This window comes from Anabas testudineus, chromosome 17 (assembly GCF_900324465.2).
Source record: "Anabas testudineus chromosome 17, fAnaTes1.2, whole genome shotgun sequence".
Lineage (NCBI taxonomy): Eukaryota > Metazoa > Chordata > Actinopteri > Anabantiformes > Anabantidae > Anabas > Anabas testudineus.
Genome location: NC_046626.1, coordinates 10,396,118 through 10,414,404, shown reverse-complemented (window position 1 = coordinate 10,414,404; position 18,287 = coordinate 10,396,118). Strand labels below are relative to the sequence as shown.

Sequence of the window (18,287 nt, the reverse complement as noted above, 5' to 3'; positions counted from 1 at the left end):
ACCTATCGTGGTTTTAGTATGTTAAAACAACAGCTGGCCCAGAGAACAACAAATGTTTGATCTTTATTAGTCTTCAGACAAGTACACAACTGCCATGAGGAAACAATTTATAATAATCTAAACACTTGGAAATACAAAACCATAACACTATACAAAATAAAAACGTGGTGTTATCACCTCAATGCACCAAGTTATGTTTTATGCCGGACGTCAAAGGCTCGTATGTGAGCGGAATAACAGGGCTGCATCTCCTATGTCTCAGTTGAGATGCAGCCTATCAATTATGTTTGATGTTTTGTCTTTGGTAACCTGCAGCAGTTCAGTGAGGATAATTTCACAAGAGATATGCATCACAAACACCGCGGAGTGGCGATTGTTTGAAATAGGAAAGAACAGATGAGAAGAAATAGCATCTTCACAACAAGGAAATCCACTGAGCGATTAGGAGCCCTGGGATGTTACTTTTACAAGGTGTATCTACAAGAGGGACTGTTTTTCTAATGTGTTTGATCTTATCAAATACATGTGAGGTGCAACACTTCAGTGGGAGCTCAAACTGAGTGTAGTTATCATCACAAAGACCCACAAGGTGCAGCCAGGTGGGGGAGAGAAAAGAAAAAGAGAAGCAGAGCATTCGTTAGCTGTGCCGCCTCCAGGCATGCGGGCTGACTTTAATAGTTCAGTAAATGAGGACTGCAAACCTTGAGCTAATAGTGTTTGGTCACTTGAAGAATGTGCAGTGTTACTTTCGGTGCTGCATGATTCTTATCACCTCTCCAAACACACGACGCAATCATTTGTTGATTGACACATATTTCAAGGATCTCTGCATTTTGTGTTCCTGTATGTTGAATCGAGGCATAAAAGAATGGGTAAAACAGTATTTACTGAAAGATTAAAAGGCTGTCATAACATGAAATGAATATTTCATATATATTTGTAAACTTGATTACATCTGGTTACTTGCTAAAACATTTACTTGTGCAACAATTATTAACATCAGTTATTTTAGTTTTAATATCTTCCTGTATGTCACTCACTGTTTGTCAGTTTGAGACCTGATGCATTAACCTAATCTTAGCTTTTATAGTTAACAGTAAGTTATTACTGTTGCTAAACTACATGTAATTCATTTTACTATAATTAGATAACTGTAATGCTCTGACTCTAACCAGTAAACCTAAACATGCCTGCACAAATTCAGCCACTAGAGGGCACACGTTCGCTGAGTACCCTGCAACACATCCTGCTGCTCATTCTGGATGTTGTCTGATATAATGAAACCCACCAGGCTCCTTTTACATAGATTATTATTATTATTGAACAATAATAATAATATTTCTGCCATGGTGTCTTTGTCCAGCCATGAGTGAAGAGAGGATGTCATGTGTCACACGGGAAAGTTTTTATCCTACTTCAAGTGTGTGTGTGTGTGTGTGTGTGTGTGTGTGTGTGTGTGTGTGTGTGTGTGTGTGTGTGTGTGTGCTGTCTTTGTAGATGTCACGGCGTCACCGTGTTTACTGGTCGTAAGCTCCCAGCTGAAGGTGTCACCGCTCGGCGCTGTCCACTGCCCGTGGTGCTGAAATGCAGAGAGGACAATAACTTAGACCCAATAAATCCACTAGACATGACACACACTGTGACAAGTGACAGTCTATCGACTGTTTTATATGTAGTCATGTCCTGTCCCGGTCTGTGAGTCCCGGTTACATAACATGTGTGATCACATCACCGGACGCAGCCCGTGGATGTTTATCCGGGTATTTTCCCCGTGCGTAACTTCTGCTCCGTGCGCTGTGGGAACAGTGGGTCTTCACCTAAACCGGATGGTGTAATGACAGAAAGCTGTTCTCTCCGTGTCCAGTTCAACGAGACATGGCCGGAGCGGCGGATGCAGGTGGTGGTGATGGTGCTGGTGGTGGCTCTGCTGCGCCTGACGTGGTCGACTCGTCCCTCGGCGAGGAACACGAATGCAAAATATGCTACAACCTCTTCGACCTGGACCGCCACGCTCCCAAAGTGCTGGGCTGCTCGCACACTTTCTGCCGGGAGTGCCTCGGCGCTCTGCACTCCCGGGAGGGTCGAGGGTGGAGAGTCGGTTGCCCCGTGTGTCGCCACCGAACTCCGGTACCGGAATATCGGATTCACAGCCTCCCCGACAACAGCGCACTGACCGAAGCACTGCGGCTTCACAAGCCCGAGTCCGTGAACTCATCAAGCCCTAACGAGCAGCCAGGCCCACCGGTCCCTGCAGCAGCCCCTCCGGCGAGCACCGGCAGCTGTCAGCTGACATGCACACAAGTGGCATTGACGACGGGCTGTGTGTGCGCCATCTTCTCCTTCCTGTCCATGGTGGTGCTCTTGTTTACGGGCCTCATCTTCGTACATAACTTCAATAAGACTGCGTGGCCAGTGGGCCCTGTGTGTTTGTTTGCTGGCAGTGTGCTCGCCCTGTTTTCGCTCATTCTCACTTGGCTGATGTGCATGTTGAAGTACAGACCTGAAAGTCAAGCAAGTAACTTCACTTCGCTCACTTCTAGTGTAATGTGACCTGTGGCTGCAGGGCTAAGGATGCACGGCAATAAAAGAGAAACTTCATCTCTGTGTGCTTAGACATCCTTATAGATGCCAGAGTGAACAACAGGTTTCATCGTCAGTGAAGTGGATATGGTTTGTGTCACAGCAACAGATCTGCAGGTTTTACTTTAGATCAGATCCCCCCCCCCCCCCCCCCCCAGTTGACATGTCACAGTAGGAAACACACTTCAGTAAACCCATTTAGTTTTAGGTTTTGTGCACGATGGCTCACTGCAATTAAATATAACATATCAGTATCAATGTTAGGAAGTATACCAATGATTTTAAAAAGCCATATTTGCTGTCAAATAAACACCTATTGTTGCAGAAAACCGATGGCTGTATGTACAAGTCCATAAAACATTGCCATACAGCACACAGAGTAAAGGTAATACAATATATTTGTTTATCTTACACAACGTACACATGGATACCATTATATACAGTATACTTTCCTTTTACGCACTTCAGCTTCAAGTTCTTGCAAGTGTGATAGTGTGTACGGGCATGTCACGCTCTGACAGATCTTTACTGCAACACTTTAACGCACCTTGCTAATGGAAACAATAACAGAATAAGTGCTTGTCAGTACATTTGTTTCCTGTACTGAAAGTGTTTATGTGACACATACAGAAGACGTTGCTTGGAGGATGCTGTGTGGGCAGGTGTGTATGCAGGAGTCCAGCTGTTGGTATGTTACTGATTTATTATAATTCTCGTGTCTCCCGTCCTTTCTAACAACAGAACGCATTGTGCCAATGTCAGAACCTGCTTACCCTATAACCACCTCTGTGTGATTACACTGACTCCCTGTGGTGGACCAGGTCAGCAGGGGATCCCAGGCCAATGACCCTGAGGGGACATAGGTCTTCACAAGATGAGAGAAATAACTTTGGGGTAGGGGGCCAAAATAAGTAGTGCTGTAAAGTAGAAAGACAATAGAGGTGACCTCCTAGGGGTCTCAAATCATCTGACGGGCTTAAGTTTGCTTTCTCAAGTCATATAAACTGCAAGAAGATATAAACTCCACTAATGACTTGGTCCACGCCCAGATCACCCTCAAAGGTCTAAATAAAAGAATGGTTAATTGAGTTGTTGTGTGGTTGTTTCCTATAACAAACATGCATCCTGCCACGACTAAAGGACTGTACACTCACAGGCCAGTTTATTAGGTACACCTGTACAATCCAATACAGCAGCTGGGCCATGGATTCTACTTTTACATGGTTATAGTTCCTTAGTTTTTGTTGAAACTGTGTACTTATAGTGTACGTAAAGTGCTCAGTGAGGACATGTGACCACTGCATTCACTTACCAACGTTTGACTTATTACTTTAGCTATGATTCACGATGATATCTCTATTTGGTTCAGGTATTTGTTGAATCCTTATAAAACAGCAGGCATTTATCTCTTGGTGTTGTTTTAAGAGGCGACACTGGTCTCAGGAGTTAAAATCCATCTTTTTCAGGTCCCTCAAAGGGATTCCTTCATTTGGTCATCTAGTTGGTGAGTAATGCCACTTAAATGCCACCGTGACAAAAGCCTGAAAAAAAAAAAAAAAAGAAAGAAAGAAAGGAGGGGGTGGCGGGCTTCCACTGGGACCCACAGGCAACACTGTGTCTGGGGCTTCATTTCACAGGGACTGCAGGGCTTAAAGTTAAAGATTACTTTGAAATCTGCATCCCCTACCATCAAACTCTCCTGTTATATCCCACCCTCCCTCATCCCTCCAGCCGTCAAGCCCTTCTCCCGAAAAATAAGAAGCTGTCGCCACAGCGCAGGGGATGAGTTGGGAGTAGATCCTCTTTGATGACAGAGAAGGATTCTTTTGTTCCCTAATCCCCTCATAACACCTCCTCCCCCCTCTTCCCTGTAAGTCCAACTGGACGTCAAGGGGCTTCATAATCGGCCAGGGTCTCAAAAGTTATTAGTTGACTTGTTTGACTTACTTATTGTAATAACTGTGGGAGGCACAAATATTTTTTCAGTCTTGTTAGAGCATGAATTTAATGAAACATATCATTAAGCAAATGCCCTGTTAAGTCACATGAGAGAGCTGGAATGGCTGCTATAATTGGGTCCCAAGGGAACAACCATTAGCCACTGTGCATGCTGTCAGGGTCAGCCAGAAACAGACAGTTCCAGGATGCATTTCCTCTCTTCCTGTGACTTCTTTTAAGTGCGCAAAGTGTGTCTCTGTGTCATTATCAGATTGGACACACGTATTTCACAGAGGAGATGAAAGTGTTCTTTTTGTTCATAACATCTGCCCTCTGATGGTTTGTGTCCCATCAAGATGACCCCAAAACATAGCCTGAGGAAAGCGTTTATCGCTCCTCCATACACACTCTGACTCGTCATGTGATTGTATGCTTATGTGTTCGTTAAGTGTCCAAGCGTGAAAAAAAAAAGCCATTAATTCATGTGGATGTGTGCGCGTATTTGTCAGAATATGACTGTAGAGACATATGGCCCAACAAGCATGCAAATACACCAAAGTAGTGATCAAAGTCAAGGGTCACTGTGTCAAACATGGCTTACTTAGCAACTTCACTTTCATGGTGTCACACTTCAGATGTCATAGAGGGCCTTCCTCTGTCCCAGATACCTCACACTCTTCTGGACCTTGCCTCTGTCAAGTGGAGACAAACAGCATGAAGAATGAGTTCAGAGCAAAACCCTCGTGAAAGAAAGAAACATTGCCTCCCTCTAGTGCATCAAGGTGAGAATGCAGCAAAGGGGAAAAAAATATAATTTGCAAATTGTATGAAGTGTTTTTAAAAAGACAGTAACCTGTTTTTCAATTGTTCTTCCCAAGTTCGCAAACTTCCCAAACATTAATTTGAGTGTTTAGTACATTTTATTAAATCATATATTACCTTTAAAAGGCCACCACCGTATCCATCCTGTCCTGCTCCATCACTGTTTGTTCCGCTGCCTCCACTGCAGAGGACAAGATCCGATTGCAGCGTGTCATTCGCTCAGCTGACATGGTGACTGGCTGCAATCTGCCATCACTGCAGGGCCTGCACGGTTCCAGGACCCTGAAATGTGCAGCAAAGATTATGGCTGACCTCCTTCACCCTGAACAGAAAGTTTGAAAAACTCCCATCTGGCAAGAGGCTGTGCTTCGTTACAACCTAAACCTCTCACTGCAAGAACAGTTTTGCTGTTGGTCTCCTCAAGTCCTCTCACTGACAGACTCTGACAGACTCCTATATTGAATGGCATTAGTGCAACTTATGCAGTATAATGTGACTCTGTGAAGCTAATTCTTCTACATTTCAAGTCTCAGCACATGTCTCATAACTACTGTCTAATTGTGTCTTGTCTTTTCACTTCCTCATTCTCATCATATCACCATTTGCGCACTAACTAATTTGGACAAAATTCTTTGTATGTGAAAAACTACTTGGTAATAGACTCTTTCAAATACTGATTCAGGAATGGCATGGCATTTGGAAAGATAACTAAGAAAAGCTAAAAAGATAAAAAGAAACAGTATTCAAGGTCTATTGTAGTTATACTGTATTTCTTGTGTATACCTGTAGTCAGACGCACATTTAACTTAAGTCTGAACTGAAGTCTGAACTGTGAGGCCCATTCAAAGTAATAATAATAATATTCATATCATGGATGGATGGATTGGTGGAGTTTAATGAATGTTTGACGTCAGTGTCCAACAGAAGCCAACAGTTTTTTTTTTCACTTTCACTTTCTGATTTGGCTGCATCCAGAATCTTCCCTATAGACCAGCCTGGGTCCTGGAGAGCCACAGCCCGGCTCGTTCTCCATCCATCCCTGAACTTTCAGTTTCTGTTCAACTGAACACATCTGATCTATATCAACACTGGGAATGGCAGAGATAGTATAGTACAAGGAGGGCTGTGGCTCTCTGTAGGACCAGGGTTAACCTAGTGTTCCCTGTGCCTCAGCAAACCACTGGCTGCCACACAATCCAAAGCAAAATACGTCCATTGAGTGGCAACTAACTTAGTAGAGTCTGAACGATTTACATGGCATCATCAGTTAAATTTCATTGATGAAATAGTAATGATAAAGTATAATGCGTTACCATCTATTTCAGGAAAGGCCCATGCAGAAAGGAATCTACCAAAATATACTGTTAGTCTAATGGAAAGACTACTCATAGAGAAAATGTGTTGTTTTGAGACACACTAAACAAGAAACCCACATTACGCAGTGACTTGACCTACAATAAGTCTTCATTCATCTTTTTTCGTTCGCACACCTGAGCGCGGTCTCGCTGCTCCTTAGTAACTATAATCTATAAAAACGGACACGGGTTTAGCAAAGCTGGATCGCGTCAAACCTGGCCTTGAAAAAGCTCTGACCCACTTCATTGAACCGCTCTGGCCCGGGTCGCAGCGCTGCAGACGGCGCGCTCCCGACAGCTGTGTGTGGCGGGTGAATGGGTGTGACCGATAGTAACCCCTCTGACGTCGCAGTTCCCCCAAGCACGCGCCACCTCAAGGGGACCAATCGCTGACAGAGAAGTGTCGTGACGTCACCCAGAAGCTTCCGGGCTGGTCGCGTTGGCCCGGTGATGCTCAGATTTGCAATTGGACTTAATTTTTATTTTCTCGCCTTAATTGACTTGATGACCCGAGTTGGAGCCGGAGACATTGTGTTGATGTATTATTCGAATATAATGGCGGCGCTTTTGTAATAAGGATACATTGATTTGATCCAGACCCGCTGCGACTCCGTCCGGCGAAACCTAGCGGTGGAGAAAAGAGGTGAGAATGTGTTGCTGTGTGACCGCTCTGCAGATGTTAATGATGCGGGCTGTTTGGCACAATGTCTCTCATTTGCACTGGTGCTACATCTGTGTACAGCATGATGCGTGTGCCGCCTTCCAAATATCAAGCGGATTCTGTTTTTACTACATTAGCAGAGGAACAACAACAACAACAACAGCTGCAGTGGCTAGCGAAAGCTCTACGGGCTAATACATCCCGTCGCTGCATTTTAGCTTCCGCGCTTTGCTAGCTGCTAGATGCTAATGTTGATGCTGCTTGGCTAGCCTTTTATAGCTTTCCGACACACTCTTACATTGGGGAGAAATGTGTTATTAGTGAGTCCAAATTAGACCTACCCCCCCCCCACCAAGTTAGTATAGTATTCATAATATTACACGACATCTAAAATGACGTGCGTGCCATCATAACAGCAGTGTATTGTTATCTAACCTTGATAGCCATTATCATAGGACACAAATAAAAATGCCAACACGAGGCCATATCTGGTGCTTCAGAAGGACAACACTGAGAAAAATACATTTAAGTGTTAATATGCTGGTACAATTAAGTGGAATATACATCTTGTGCAAATGTTAAAACTAAGGCAGTATCTGAGTGGTATGTGTTGGAGGGGGGTAAATGTCTGAAAGGGTCACCTCATTGAACTGATAGAGGGCAGAACTGCACTGAAGCATCACACCTACTGAGTCGACACAATGTTTTAAGTATCAGGTAAACATACAAGATAAAATCATTATAGATTGTTAGGTGAGGATGTCTGCTGGACTACTCACTGAAATGCTGCTTTTATCTGGGAAATAATGCCTTTGTATAGTGCTGGATATACTGGTTGGAGAGAGCACTGTTCTCTTTGGTAACGTGACACAACATGTATCTGCAAACAGAATAAGCATGTGGGCCTGCTGTCCGCTCTTTGGCATGACAAACCTGCATAGAGTGACTGTCATTACTATGATTGTGAGATTTCCATTATTGACTAGTGATTGCAGATATTTCTGGGTTGTCATTAATTGTGTGTTGAATATAAATTGCAGTCTGCAAATGACCCCTTTGTGGTTTTGACCCCATGTATTGTAGTTCTTAAAAGAGTGATTAAGAGTGGGTGTGTCAATGTACATAATGACTTAACCTGTATTACAAGTGTTATACAGAGACAGAGCAAGTTCTCACCCGGCTGAATATGAGACTGTAACTGCTCTACCCAGAAGCAGTGGAGTTATGGCAGTTAGACGTGGTATGTGATTTTCTGTAAAACAGGTTTATCCTTCAGCCAAATGTTGAATCCATAGGGTTTATTCAACATGTCATTCTATTCAACATGTAGATAAATACCTTTTAGAAATGGCAACAACTGTTTTAAGATGAGCAAGCTAATAGTTTGCAAACCCTTCAATAACTTTACAGAGAGCATATAATAATCAATTTTTATTTTTTGACTGCAGCTCGATTGAAATATACAGTTTGATAATGGGCGAGCAGAACTGTCATAGGGTTACTTTGAAATGATAGCTTTTTTTTAGTTTGGAGGTGAAATGTTGTGGTGTTTGTGTGTATTTAAATTTAATTTAGGTATCTGCTAAATGTTGAATTACAGAGTAATATTTATGTTGTTTCTTGCTTTTGTTTGCATATTGCTAGGAGCTGCCCACCTCATTGGTCAGTGTTAGATTCCTCTCAGTACTGTGATATTAGCCGACCCTGTTATGGTAACCTCCTCCATCACCTCAGGACCTCTCTTTCTAAGCTGCGGAATGAGTCACTGCTCTGACTTGTAGCACACTGAGCCTCATAGTCTACAGGGCTACACTGCAAATTACAGTCTGGCGCTAAGGATACACTGGAAATAGCAGAGTCCTCTGAGGTGATCCAAAGGTTTTTGTACTATAGCCAAACAGCTCACAACAGTAATGGCAGTAGCACATGGTATTATCTGCATTTGTAAATATACCCTGTCATATGCTGCGAGATTGTGCTGTGGTACAGACAAAGTTTATAATTCCATAAATTCACAGGCTGTGTTTTGTTGGCTTAAATACAACCACTTCTTCATTCAGTTTTGTATATATAAGGGTGTTGATCGTAGTCAACAACTGTATAAAAATTATATGCCTAGGTAACTCTAAACAACCACCAAACGCTTTATAATAATAATAAAAAAAGCTAATCTTAACATGAGAAGTAGTTTATTTTCTGTGCATCAATCATTTCAGCACAGTTATGACATTGTGATGTTTACTAGTGTAGCCTCAATGCAACAAGGCCAGTGGGTCTGCTGAGATACATAGTGCTGACAGAGCACTGGCCTACAAATAGGCAGAGATGGTTTTCATGGAAGCAAGGATTAATTTACTAGTGGTTCATTTTTCCTGCTGCTCAATATTTCTAAATATGCTGAACACAGCTTTATTCCATTTCCATTGCAACTTCATAGATTTCATGTTGTGTCTCTCTAATGCAGGTTCCTTTGGTTTTCTGCAAAAAAAAAGCCACTGACTGCAAACCTCAGCCTCAGCAGCAAATCGAAATACTTACAAGGGCAGTGAGAAGTGCTCAGCTTCATTCTTAAAGATGAAGTTGAAGGAGGATATTAATCCCCTGCTGCTGCAGGTTTTCCGATCTGTGGTCTGGGTCTATTCTGCCATCACCTTCATACCATGGTACTTTTTCTCCGGAGCTGGCACCAATATAGAACGGGCTCGTCGGATCAAAGCACGCTCAGTTAGCGGTCACCCAGCAGGGCCTTACCGGGCTAGCAACAGTCAAGACAAGCTGGTAGCATGGATGCACCCTGGAGTGGACACCCTGGACAAAATGTTTGAACACGCTGCTAGAATGTTCCCACAGAGAGACTGTCTGGGCACCAGGGAAGTACTCAGTGAGGAGGATGAGGTCCAGCCTAATGGCAAGGTCTTCAAGAAGGTGAGAGACATTAAATTAATCTGGTAAATTTACATATTTACAATAGATTGTGTTGTTTCACTATAATTTTAATATTTCGTTTGTTGTCAGTGGACCGTACCTCTCATAACATTTATGTGTAAATGTGAGGTCAGTTTGTGGCATTACAGGATGTTTGTGTCTGTGAGGCTGACAGCTCAGTCTGCCACTGTGCACAGTGTGAAGAATGTAGGTGGCAGAGCAGCAGTGTTACTGGGATCTGTCTCACAGCTCAGCAACTCCTCATTACATCCTGCATAGCTACAAAAGCCCTGTAGATGGCGCTTACTGACTGCATATGAATAATGATGATGTATGAACGGAATTATATTATTATTATATTATTATTAGTATTACATACTCTTCATGATGTTTGTAGGTAATTCTTGGGAATTATAACTGGCTGTCGTATGAGGAAGCATACGAGGCAGCAAAGTGTTTTGGCAGTGGTCTGGCAGCTCTTGGACAGAGGCCTCAGTGTAACATTGCAATCTTCTGTGAAACCAGAGCAGAATGGATCGTAGCATCACAAGCCTGCTTCATGTACAATTTCCCACGTGAGTAACAGAAAGACAGACATACATATTCAGGCAGTCTTAGTGCTACGATGAAACACATAAGATAACTGACGAGCTTAACTGTGTTTGAATTTGACAGTTGTGACCCTCTATGCCACTCTTGGACCCTTGGCTATCGCGCACGGCCTGAATGAGACAGAGGTCACACACATCATCACAAGCAAAGACTTGCTGCAGAACCGTCTCAAGGTACCTGCTTTATCTGTTTCCATCATGTCAATTCTGCCAAACAAATTTTTGCACTCCTGGTTTACTGACATATCCCTGAAATGCAGGTTGTATACTATGTGGAGCATTAGGCCTTTATAAGATGAGAAGAGTTCAATTTGCATAGTTACTTATCCATTTCCTCCCTAACCCTCCTACCTCCAACTCTCATTTTCCAGGACATACTGTGTGATTTGCCAAAGCTGCGCTATGTCATTGTTGTGGATTGTAAATCTACAAGCTGGCTAGACATGCCCAGAGGCATCATGGTCTACAATATGGACACTGTGAAGGAGTTGGGATCCAAGGCTGACAATTGTGAGTATTTGTGCAGTGTGATTAAAAAGGTTTCTAATTTTGTCAGGGAAATGGAAGTGCACTAATGGAAGCTTAATACAAAGCCAACACCCTCGTGTAATTACAGTGATGTACTCTGAGTGACAGAGTGACCAAGAAGTCAGATCAACACTTTTCAAACACCCAGTGCAAGAGTGATTGGTTGACGTTTCAGGCAAATCTTTGTAACTGATTATATGCAGTGAAAAACAGCTGGAGCTGTTGGACAATTCCCTTTCTATCAAAATATCAGATATTCTAAGCTTTTCAAGTTTGGGAATTTGCTGCTGTTGTCTGTTTTATATATATTAAATTTTTTTTTTGTGTGTGTGTGTGTGTGTTTGTTGAACAAAACACCAACTATTACTTGAGCTTAAATAGTGATTTAAGTAGTCAGTTGCACCCTTAAAAATGATTACAGCCTTTTATAGCATACTGTAATTTGGTGACATTTCTTCACAATAACTTAAGATTACAACTAATAATCTTTATGTTGGTGCGTCTTTCATTTCCTCTCTAACCAGCATCCCTCTTCTCTCTCTGTGCAGTAGCAGTTGCCCGCAGACAGCCACAGTCGACAGATATCGCCGTCATCATGTACACGAGCGGCTCCACAGGCATCCCCAAGGGTGTCATGATCTCCCATGGCAACATCATTGCTGGTATCACTGGCATGGCTGAACGAATCCCTAACCTCAAGTATGGCGATATCAGACTCGCTGCTTTTTCTCTAACACTTCCTTCTTTTTTGTGTTTGAGGACATCTGCAAAACATCATACCCATTCTTCTTCTCCTCTCTCTACTGTTTCTGAAACACAGCTCACTTTATTTTCGACTATGTCTGTAGTGGAAATTCACCTGCTAATATTTCTGTTCTGGCAGTGAAACAGACACATACATTGGCTACCTGCCTTTGGCCCACGTTTTAGAGCTCAGCGCTGAACTGGTGTGTATCTCTCATGGCTGTCGTATTGGCTACTCCTCCCCCCAGACTCTTGCCGACCAGGTTAGTGAAAGAAATCACACACACATCTTGTTGTGAGCCAGTTTGTGTTGTGTTTTATGTCTCTGCCTGAAGGTTGCTGTAGAAGTAGTTTTCTGTTGTATGGCATGTGTGATGGGTTGTACTTTTGTGTTTTTCTGAATTTTATGAGTACCTCAATTATATGGTTATTAGTCTGTTTTCGAAGGAGGTAAAAAAAGGAAGTGGTTCCCACAGAACATCAACCAGGTACCACATAGAGTAGGCAGGGCTGCAATCTGAGGTTTGAGTCTTTGGCCTCTCCCATTGTGAAACATCAATAGACCACCCACAAATACACACAGTAATTGTGATGGTTTGCAGCTTCACTCTAGTGGAAACATTATTTGGCTCTCCAAAAGTGGTGTATGGTTAGGCACGTAGCAGTAAGTTACTGAGAGTCAGCCAAATGTCTTGTGTCATTTTGTGTCTTTTCTGTCATTTTCACAGTCCACCAAGATAAAGAAAGGCAGTAAAGGGGATACCAGTGTGCTGAAACCTACTCTTATGGCTGCTGTACCAGTAAGTCTTTTTATCACTGCACAAGCCCAGTTTATCCAGTCTAACTTCATCATGCTCAGACAGACTTGAATTAATCCAATGAATAAAGCAAAGCCTGGGAAGAGCACAAGACTTGAAATGAGGTACATCCCACCTGCTGTGTGTGTGTGTGTGTGTAGGAGATCATGGATCGAATCTACAAGAATGTGATGACCAAAGTGGACGAGATGAGCAAATTCCAGAAGACGCTCTTTGTGCTGGCTTACAATTACAAAATGGAGCAGATCTCCAAGGGCTACGGCACACCTTTGTGTGACAGGTGACACTTATATTACATATATCAGTAAACCTGAGCTGAATGTTCGAAAGTTGACATTTGCTTCGGCTGGCAAACATGAGCCTTATAAGAGCTAATCTTTATTCCTACATTGCTAAGTGTAATTTAACCTTAACACTGAATCTCCACAGCAGGAGCAGAGAAACATTCTCCAGCTTATGTTTATCTCTCAGCATCTTTCATGGTGTATATATTTGTCTTTGTCCATTTCCTCGACCTCAGCCTGGTGTTCAAACGAGTGCGTGGGCTCTTGGGAGGAAACACACGGTTGCTGCTTTCTGGTGGAGCTCCTCTCTCGGCCGCCACACAGCGCTTCATGAACATCTGTCTGTGCTGCCCTGTGGGACAGGGCTACGGCCTGACGGAGACCTGTGGAGCTGGTACCATCTCTGAGGGTAAGAAAATAGGTTTTGTGAAAGCAGAAAATACTTCTTCTCCTTTGGGAAATTAACAGAAGAGCAATTATAAAATGCATCTAATCAGTCTTGTGGCACTTACCTACATTGAGAGTGTTTACAGGAGTCTGTGCTGGTGTTTTTTTTAGTTTGGGACTACAACACAGGACGTGTTGGTGCTCCACTGGTTTGTTCTGAGATCAGACTGAAAGACTGGGAAGAAGGTGAGTCAAATGGCAACAGTCCAGCTATAGAGAAGCGAAAGAACCATTATTAGTTTCCTCTTAATCCATAAGTTCTGTGCTTCTCTAGGTGGTTACTACAGCACAGATAAGCCCAACCCACGAGGAGAGATTTTGATTGGTGGGCCCAATGTAACGATGGGCTACTACAAAAAAAAATGCAACAATGGTGAGGACTTTTTTGTGGATGAGAACGGCCAGAGATGGTTCTGTACTGGTGACATTGGCGAGTTTCACCCTGACGGGTGCCTCAAGATCATTGGTAAGAGATCCACAAATGACTGTATGTGAGTGTGGTGTAGATAATTCACTTGTAAGGTTTTGACTCATGTTCTGCTCCTATAGACCGCAAAAAGGACCTTGTAAAGTTACAGGCAGGTGAATACGTCTCTCTTGGAAAAGTCGAAGCCGCTCTGAAGAATTGCCCCCTCATTGACAACATCTGTGCCTATGCAAACAGGTAAAAGCGTGCACTCGCGGCCTCTGAATCTGTTTTTTCCACATGTTCCACATTGACTTAGATTTGATTTTCTTTTTAAATGCAGACACAACGAGCAAAAACATTTAAGCCTGTGTCCTCTTCCGGCTCTGTGTTTTTCTGTCTGTAACTGGATTTCTTTCTCCCTAATGGTGAAAAAACAAAATTTGTGGACTCATTGTACCTGTTTTTCAGCGACCAGTCATACGTGATCAGCTTTGTGGTGCCTAACCACAAGCAGCTTATGGCGCTGGCACAGCAGCTGCAGGTTAGGGGCACATGGGAGGAAATCTGCAACAACTCCCAGGTGGAGAAAGAAGTCCTTCGCATCATTACAGAGGCTGCTATCACAGGTTGGGGAAAACCTTTCTGTCTTACATTTATATGCTCAGTTAAAATGTCTCAAGAACTGAAGCAACTTGTGATACTTCAGATTTGGTGTGATGGTGTCAACCTGTGCCAGACTTTAGACCGGTATTACTCTGAATCTGTCAGTCTGACCAATGATTTTCATCTCCCCCAACTAGCAAAACTGGAGCGATTTGAGATTCCCAAAAAGATCCGTCTGAGTTCTGAACCCTGGACACCAGAGACTGGCTTGGTCACAGATGCATTCAAACTGAAACGCAAGGAGCTCAAAACACACTACCAGGAAGACATTGAGAGGATGTACGGTGGAAAATAACACATAGACACACTCCAAACAACACATAAACACATACACACATATACTTCCACACATACAACAAGGAGCTCAGAAGCCACCACCCTGACTACCTGGAGAGGACTTACACTTCAGAAAGTTAACATACACACACATTAATACAGACACAAAAACTGTCCCACACACCTCGGCTTCCCTGCGACGTGCTTTGATCAAATAAAGAGGGAAAAGTCCAGCATAATGTTCTCGGTCAAGACCAGAAGGCAAGAAGGTCCCTCACAGACGACTGAACCAGCCAGACTCACTCACAGTGCCACATACTCACTCCTGTTTGAAGAATTTAGTCCTTTGAGTTGCTATGACAACCAAAGTGGCACATGAAGTCAGATATCTGCATGGCTTGAAGTGAAACAAATGTCAAGCTAGACGAATCTGGATCAATGTCAGCGCGTCCTCCTCTCTGTTGCTTCTCTTTCTCCCCCGCTGCTCTCTGGGGCCTTTCACCAGTTCAGCATTATAATGGTGGGCTTGCAGGTACCTAGCAGGGAAAATGGCGTACCATGAGCCTGACACAGGGATCCCTCATTGGACTTTAAGTAAATTCAGGTTGGAATAAATGCAGGGATTTCTTATCTAGATTTTTTTTTTTTTTTATATGTCGCTGTGTTTTTTTTTTTTTTTTTTTTTTTTGGTCAGCTTTGAAACCTAAGTCATGAGTATTTTTTATGTATGAGGAATCTGTGTTACAGAGCCATGAGAGATTGAGCATTAAGATGTGTTTTTTTTTTTTTTTATTTTAATGGTTTTATTATCAAGAGGGTTTCTATTTCTTTATCCAATTGTATTTTTATTGTGGTTTTGTATATGCTAATCTTTGTTGAGCTCCATTTCCAGGTTTTTTTTCCTTTCCTTTTTTCCCTTATTTGCCTGTATATCAAAATTTGTACATTGGAGTGTGTGTTTACTAGTAGAAGCGATCCAGTCTTCAGTCCCCTTTGCTCTCGGCCTTCACAGCAGCATCAAACATCAATAGAAGGCATCGATTGGGGAATTTTTCCATCCCTGCCCTTTGCCCCGGCCTTCAGTTTTCTCCATATCGGAGCATCCTCTAGATGCTTGTGTCTTACTGGCTATTTTGTGGGTCCTTGACTTACAATTGCCCTGCCAGGTATTCCTCCAGTTATGACCAATGCACCATACGGATGTCTCCAAGGGAACCAACCCTACCATACAAAAATAGTTTCTATTTGTTGGCCTCCTAGTTTATGTGGATGTTATCTTTTTTGTCACGGTTCTAGTTACTGTTGCCGTTTTATCACTTTACTTATGAATATGAAATACAAAGTGAATGTGCAATACTCAAACACAAATTTTAACCAAGTATATAGGAAGGATAAAAGTGCACAGGAGCAGTAAATGTTTTGTCTAGTAGGAAAATAAGGAATAAAGTAGGAATGAAAGAGATGGTGGAAAGATACTGTCTACATGTAGCCCATTGCTGAACAATATAATGTTCTTTAGTAGGACTATAAATTGAGATTTTAGTATTTTACTTAGAATTAGCATGACAAAGTGTGCAACTGTACCAAAGCACCTGAGAAATTAGAGAGTAGCACTCAAGTCAAACAAGTGAAAAAATCAAAAACACTCCTTACTGAGTGAGTATATAGCATAAGCTCACTTCATAGTGTGCAAATAGCATTTGTGTAACTCCAGATTGGTTTATGTGTATCATACTGTATGAACAATGTATATAAAACAAACAAAGTCTACATTTCTTGGATTCTGTCAGTTCTACCATTTCTTTGAGCTCATGTGTATCATACACATATATTACAGAAGGTGTTGGTTGGATTGGTGCTGGTAACCTTTGAGTGGAATCATTAGGAGGGACTCTTGCTTCAGTATTTCTTCTCTAGGTTTATGGACAGAAGCTGAAAAAGTATTTTGTCAGTAATCCTTCGACATCTTTATTTCATTTGCCTTCTCCGAATGCAAACTCGACTTTGCTTGTACTGAAGCTCTAGAGAATTAATAAATGTACAGTCGGATACTCTTAACTTCACTTATTGGATGTCTTACTAGCTTAATACAGAAGGGTTATTTTAGCACGTAGAAATTAGACAACATCACCACAACCTTCCTGTTTTTTGTTGTGTTTTTTAGATTTCTCTCTTCTGACGTTTCAGTGAAAAGTCAGTAGCTTAGTGTGCTGTTTGCTGCTTTTCCTCTTCCTAGCAAGAGGCGGCTAGTTGCCTTCTGACACACATGAGCTGTCTTCAGGGGTCTTAAGAATGTGAAGCACTCCCCGCATTCTGTTGATAGCACACATGCCATGTACTACTAACAACACCCACTTGAACTAACGCCAAGGCAAAGATGGTGGATGGTGATGAATTTCACCACCTCTGCTGTTTTCACTCGTATTGTACATATGTTGAGCAGGGATGTTGATCAAAGGTCATTAAAAACTACCAATAACTGTACAGGTGTAAAGCTTCCTGTTAACATATTTAATAATGTGTTACTGACCGGTTTTTGGGGTCTCCTCCTTGTTTAGTGTGGTGAAGTGACCCTGCGAGCCGAACTGTGTCTCCTTCTCTATTTATTTGTAATTTGGCCTTGAAAATTGTGTAATGAAATAAAAAAAAAAAAAGTTTGTGTTTGAACAACTCCTGGACTTTGTGTGTGCGTTGAACACCTGAACACAATCGGCGAGGCATTACGTGTGACTGATACGATCGGCAGCTCGATTAGAATCATCCTGAAGCCAGAGTTTCTATGGCAACGAAGGCCAGTGTGTCCGCGCGGGTGATGCGAGTGAATGTGGTTTGTGAAAGACTGTTGTGCATCGACGCAAGCGGTACACGCAGTTCTAGGAGTCAACCTTCAATCTGAGCTAGTAAACAAAGGATGTTTTTTTTTTTTTTTCCTTTCAAGCAGAATCATAGTTTTTCACAAGAGGTTGAATCACACACCTGTGAAATTATTTCATTTATGAAAGGAAGACGCTTAGGCACCACCTCTTCAGCTGCTGCCATATACATTTTACCAGTCCTGGGTGAGGCACACAACAATCAATACATTTACTGATAATAAACTAACTGTTATTATTTATTTTCATTCAGCATCAACCCTGAACCAGATTTACTGTTTAGTTTGTAAAATCCCAGGAACACCACACCGTGTACTAAAGCATAATAAAACACACACAAATAAATACTCATC

General features: G+C 42.4%; 2 protein-coding genes and 1 long non-coding RNA gene across 4 annotated transcripts; 2 read left to right on the top strand and 1 right to left on the bottom strand.

The window, feature by feature from the left end:
* Nucleotides 1-158: 158 nt before the first annotated feature.
* On the bottom strand, nt 159-5,616 carry LOC113171465. Its single transcript, XR_003299705.2, has 3 exons — nt 5,458-5,616; nt 5,120-5,210; nt 159-1,579 (listed from the first exon to the last, which is right to left on the bottom strand). It is a non-coding gene; the product is annotated as an uncharacterized LOC113171465 (long non-coding RNA).
* Nucleotides 1,799-2,689, top strand: LOC113171464 (RING finger protein 224-like). The gene has a single exon (XM_026373831.1). It carries the CDS (start codon nt 1,876-1,878, stop codon nt 2,548-2,550), a length of 675 nt encoding a protein of 224 aa, XP_026229616.1. The 5' UTR covers nt 1,799-1,875; the 3' UTR covers nt 2,551-2,689.
* Nucleotides 5,617-7,111: 1,495 nt separating the features above from the next.
* Nucleotides 7,112-17,700, top strand: acsl3b (acyl-CoA synthetase long chain family member 3b). Of its 2 annotated transcripts, none has more exons than XM_026375116.1 (15): nt 7,112-7,338; nt 9,821-10,281; nt 10,679-10,856; nt 10,957-11,066; nt 11,264-11,402; nt 11,972-12,119; nt 12,304-12,427; nt 12,893-12,964; nt 13,123-13,262; nt 13,503-13,675; nt 13,825-13,899; nt 13,988-14,179; nt 14,263-14,377; nt 14,591-14,748; nt 14,923-17,700. In XM_026375116.1, exons 2-15 carry the CDS (start codon nt 9,931-9,933, stop codon nt 15,078-15,080), a joined length of 2,133 nt encoding a protein of 710 aa, XP_026230901.1. In that variant the 5' UTR covers nt 7,112-7,338; nt 9,821-9,930; the 3' UTR covers nt 15,081-17,700. The 2 variants fall into 2 exon arrangements, with proteins under 2 accessions (XP_026230901.1, XP_026230899.1); XM_026375114.1 differs by having other exon boundaries at nt 11,969-12,119.
* Nucleotides 17,701-18,287: the final 587 nt, after the last annotated feature.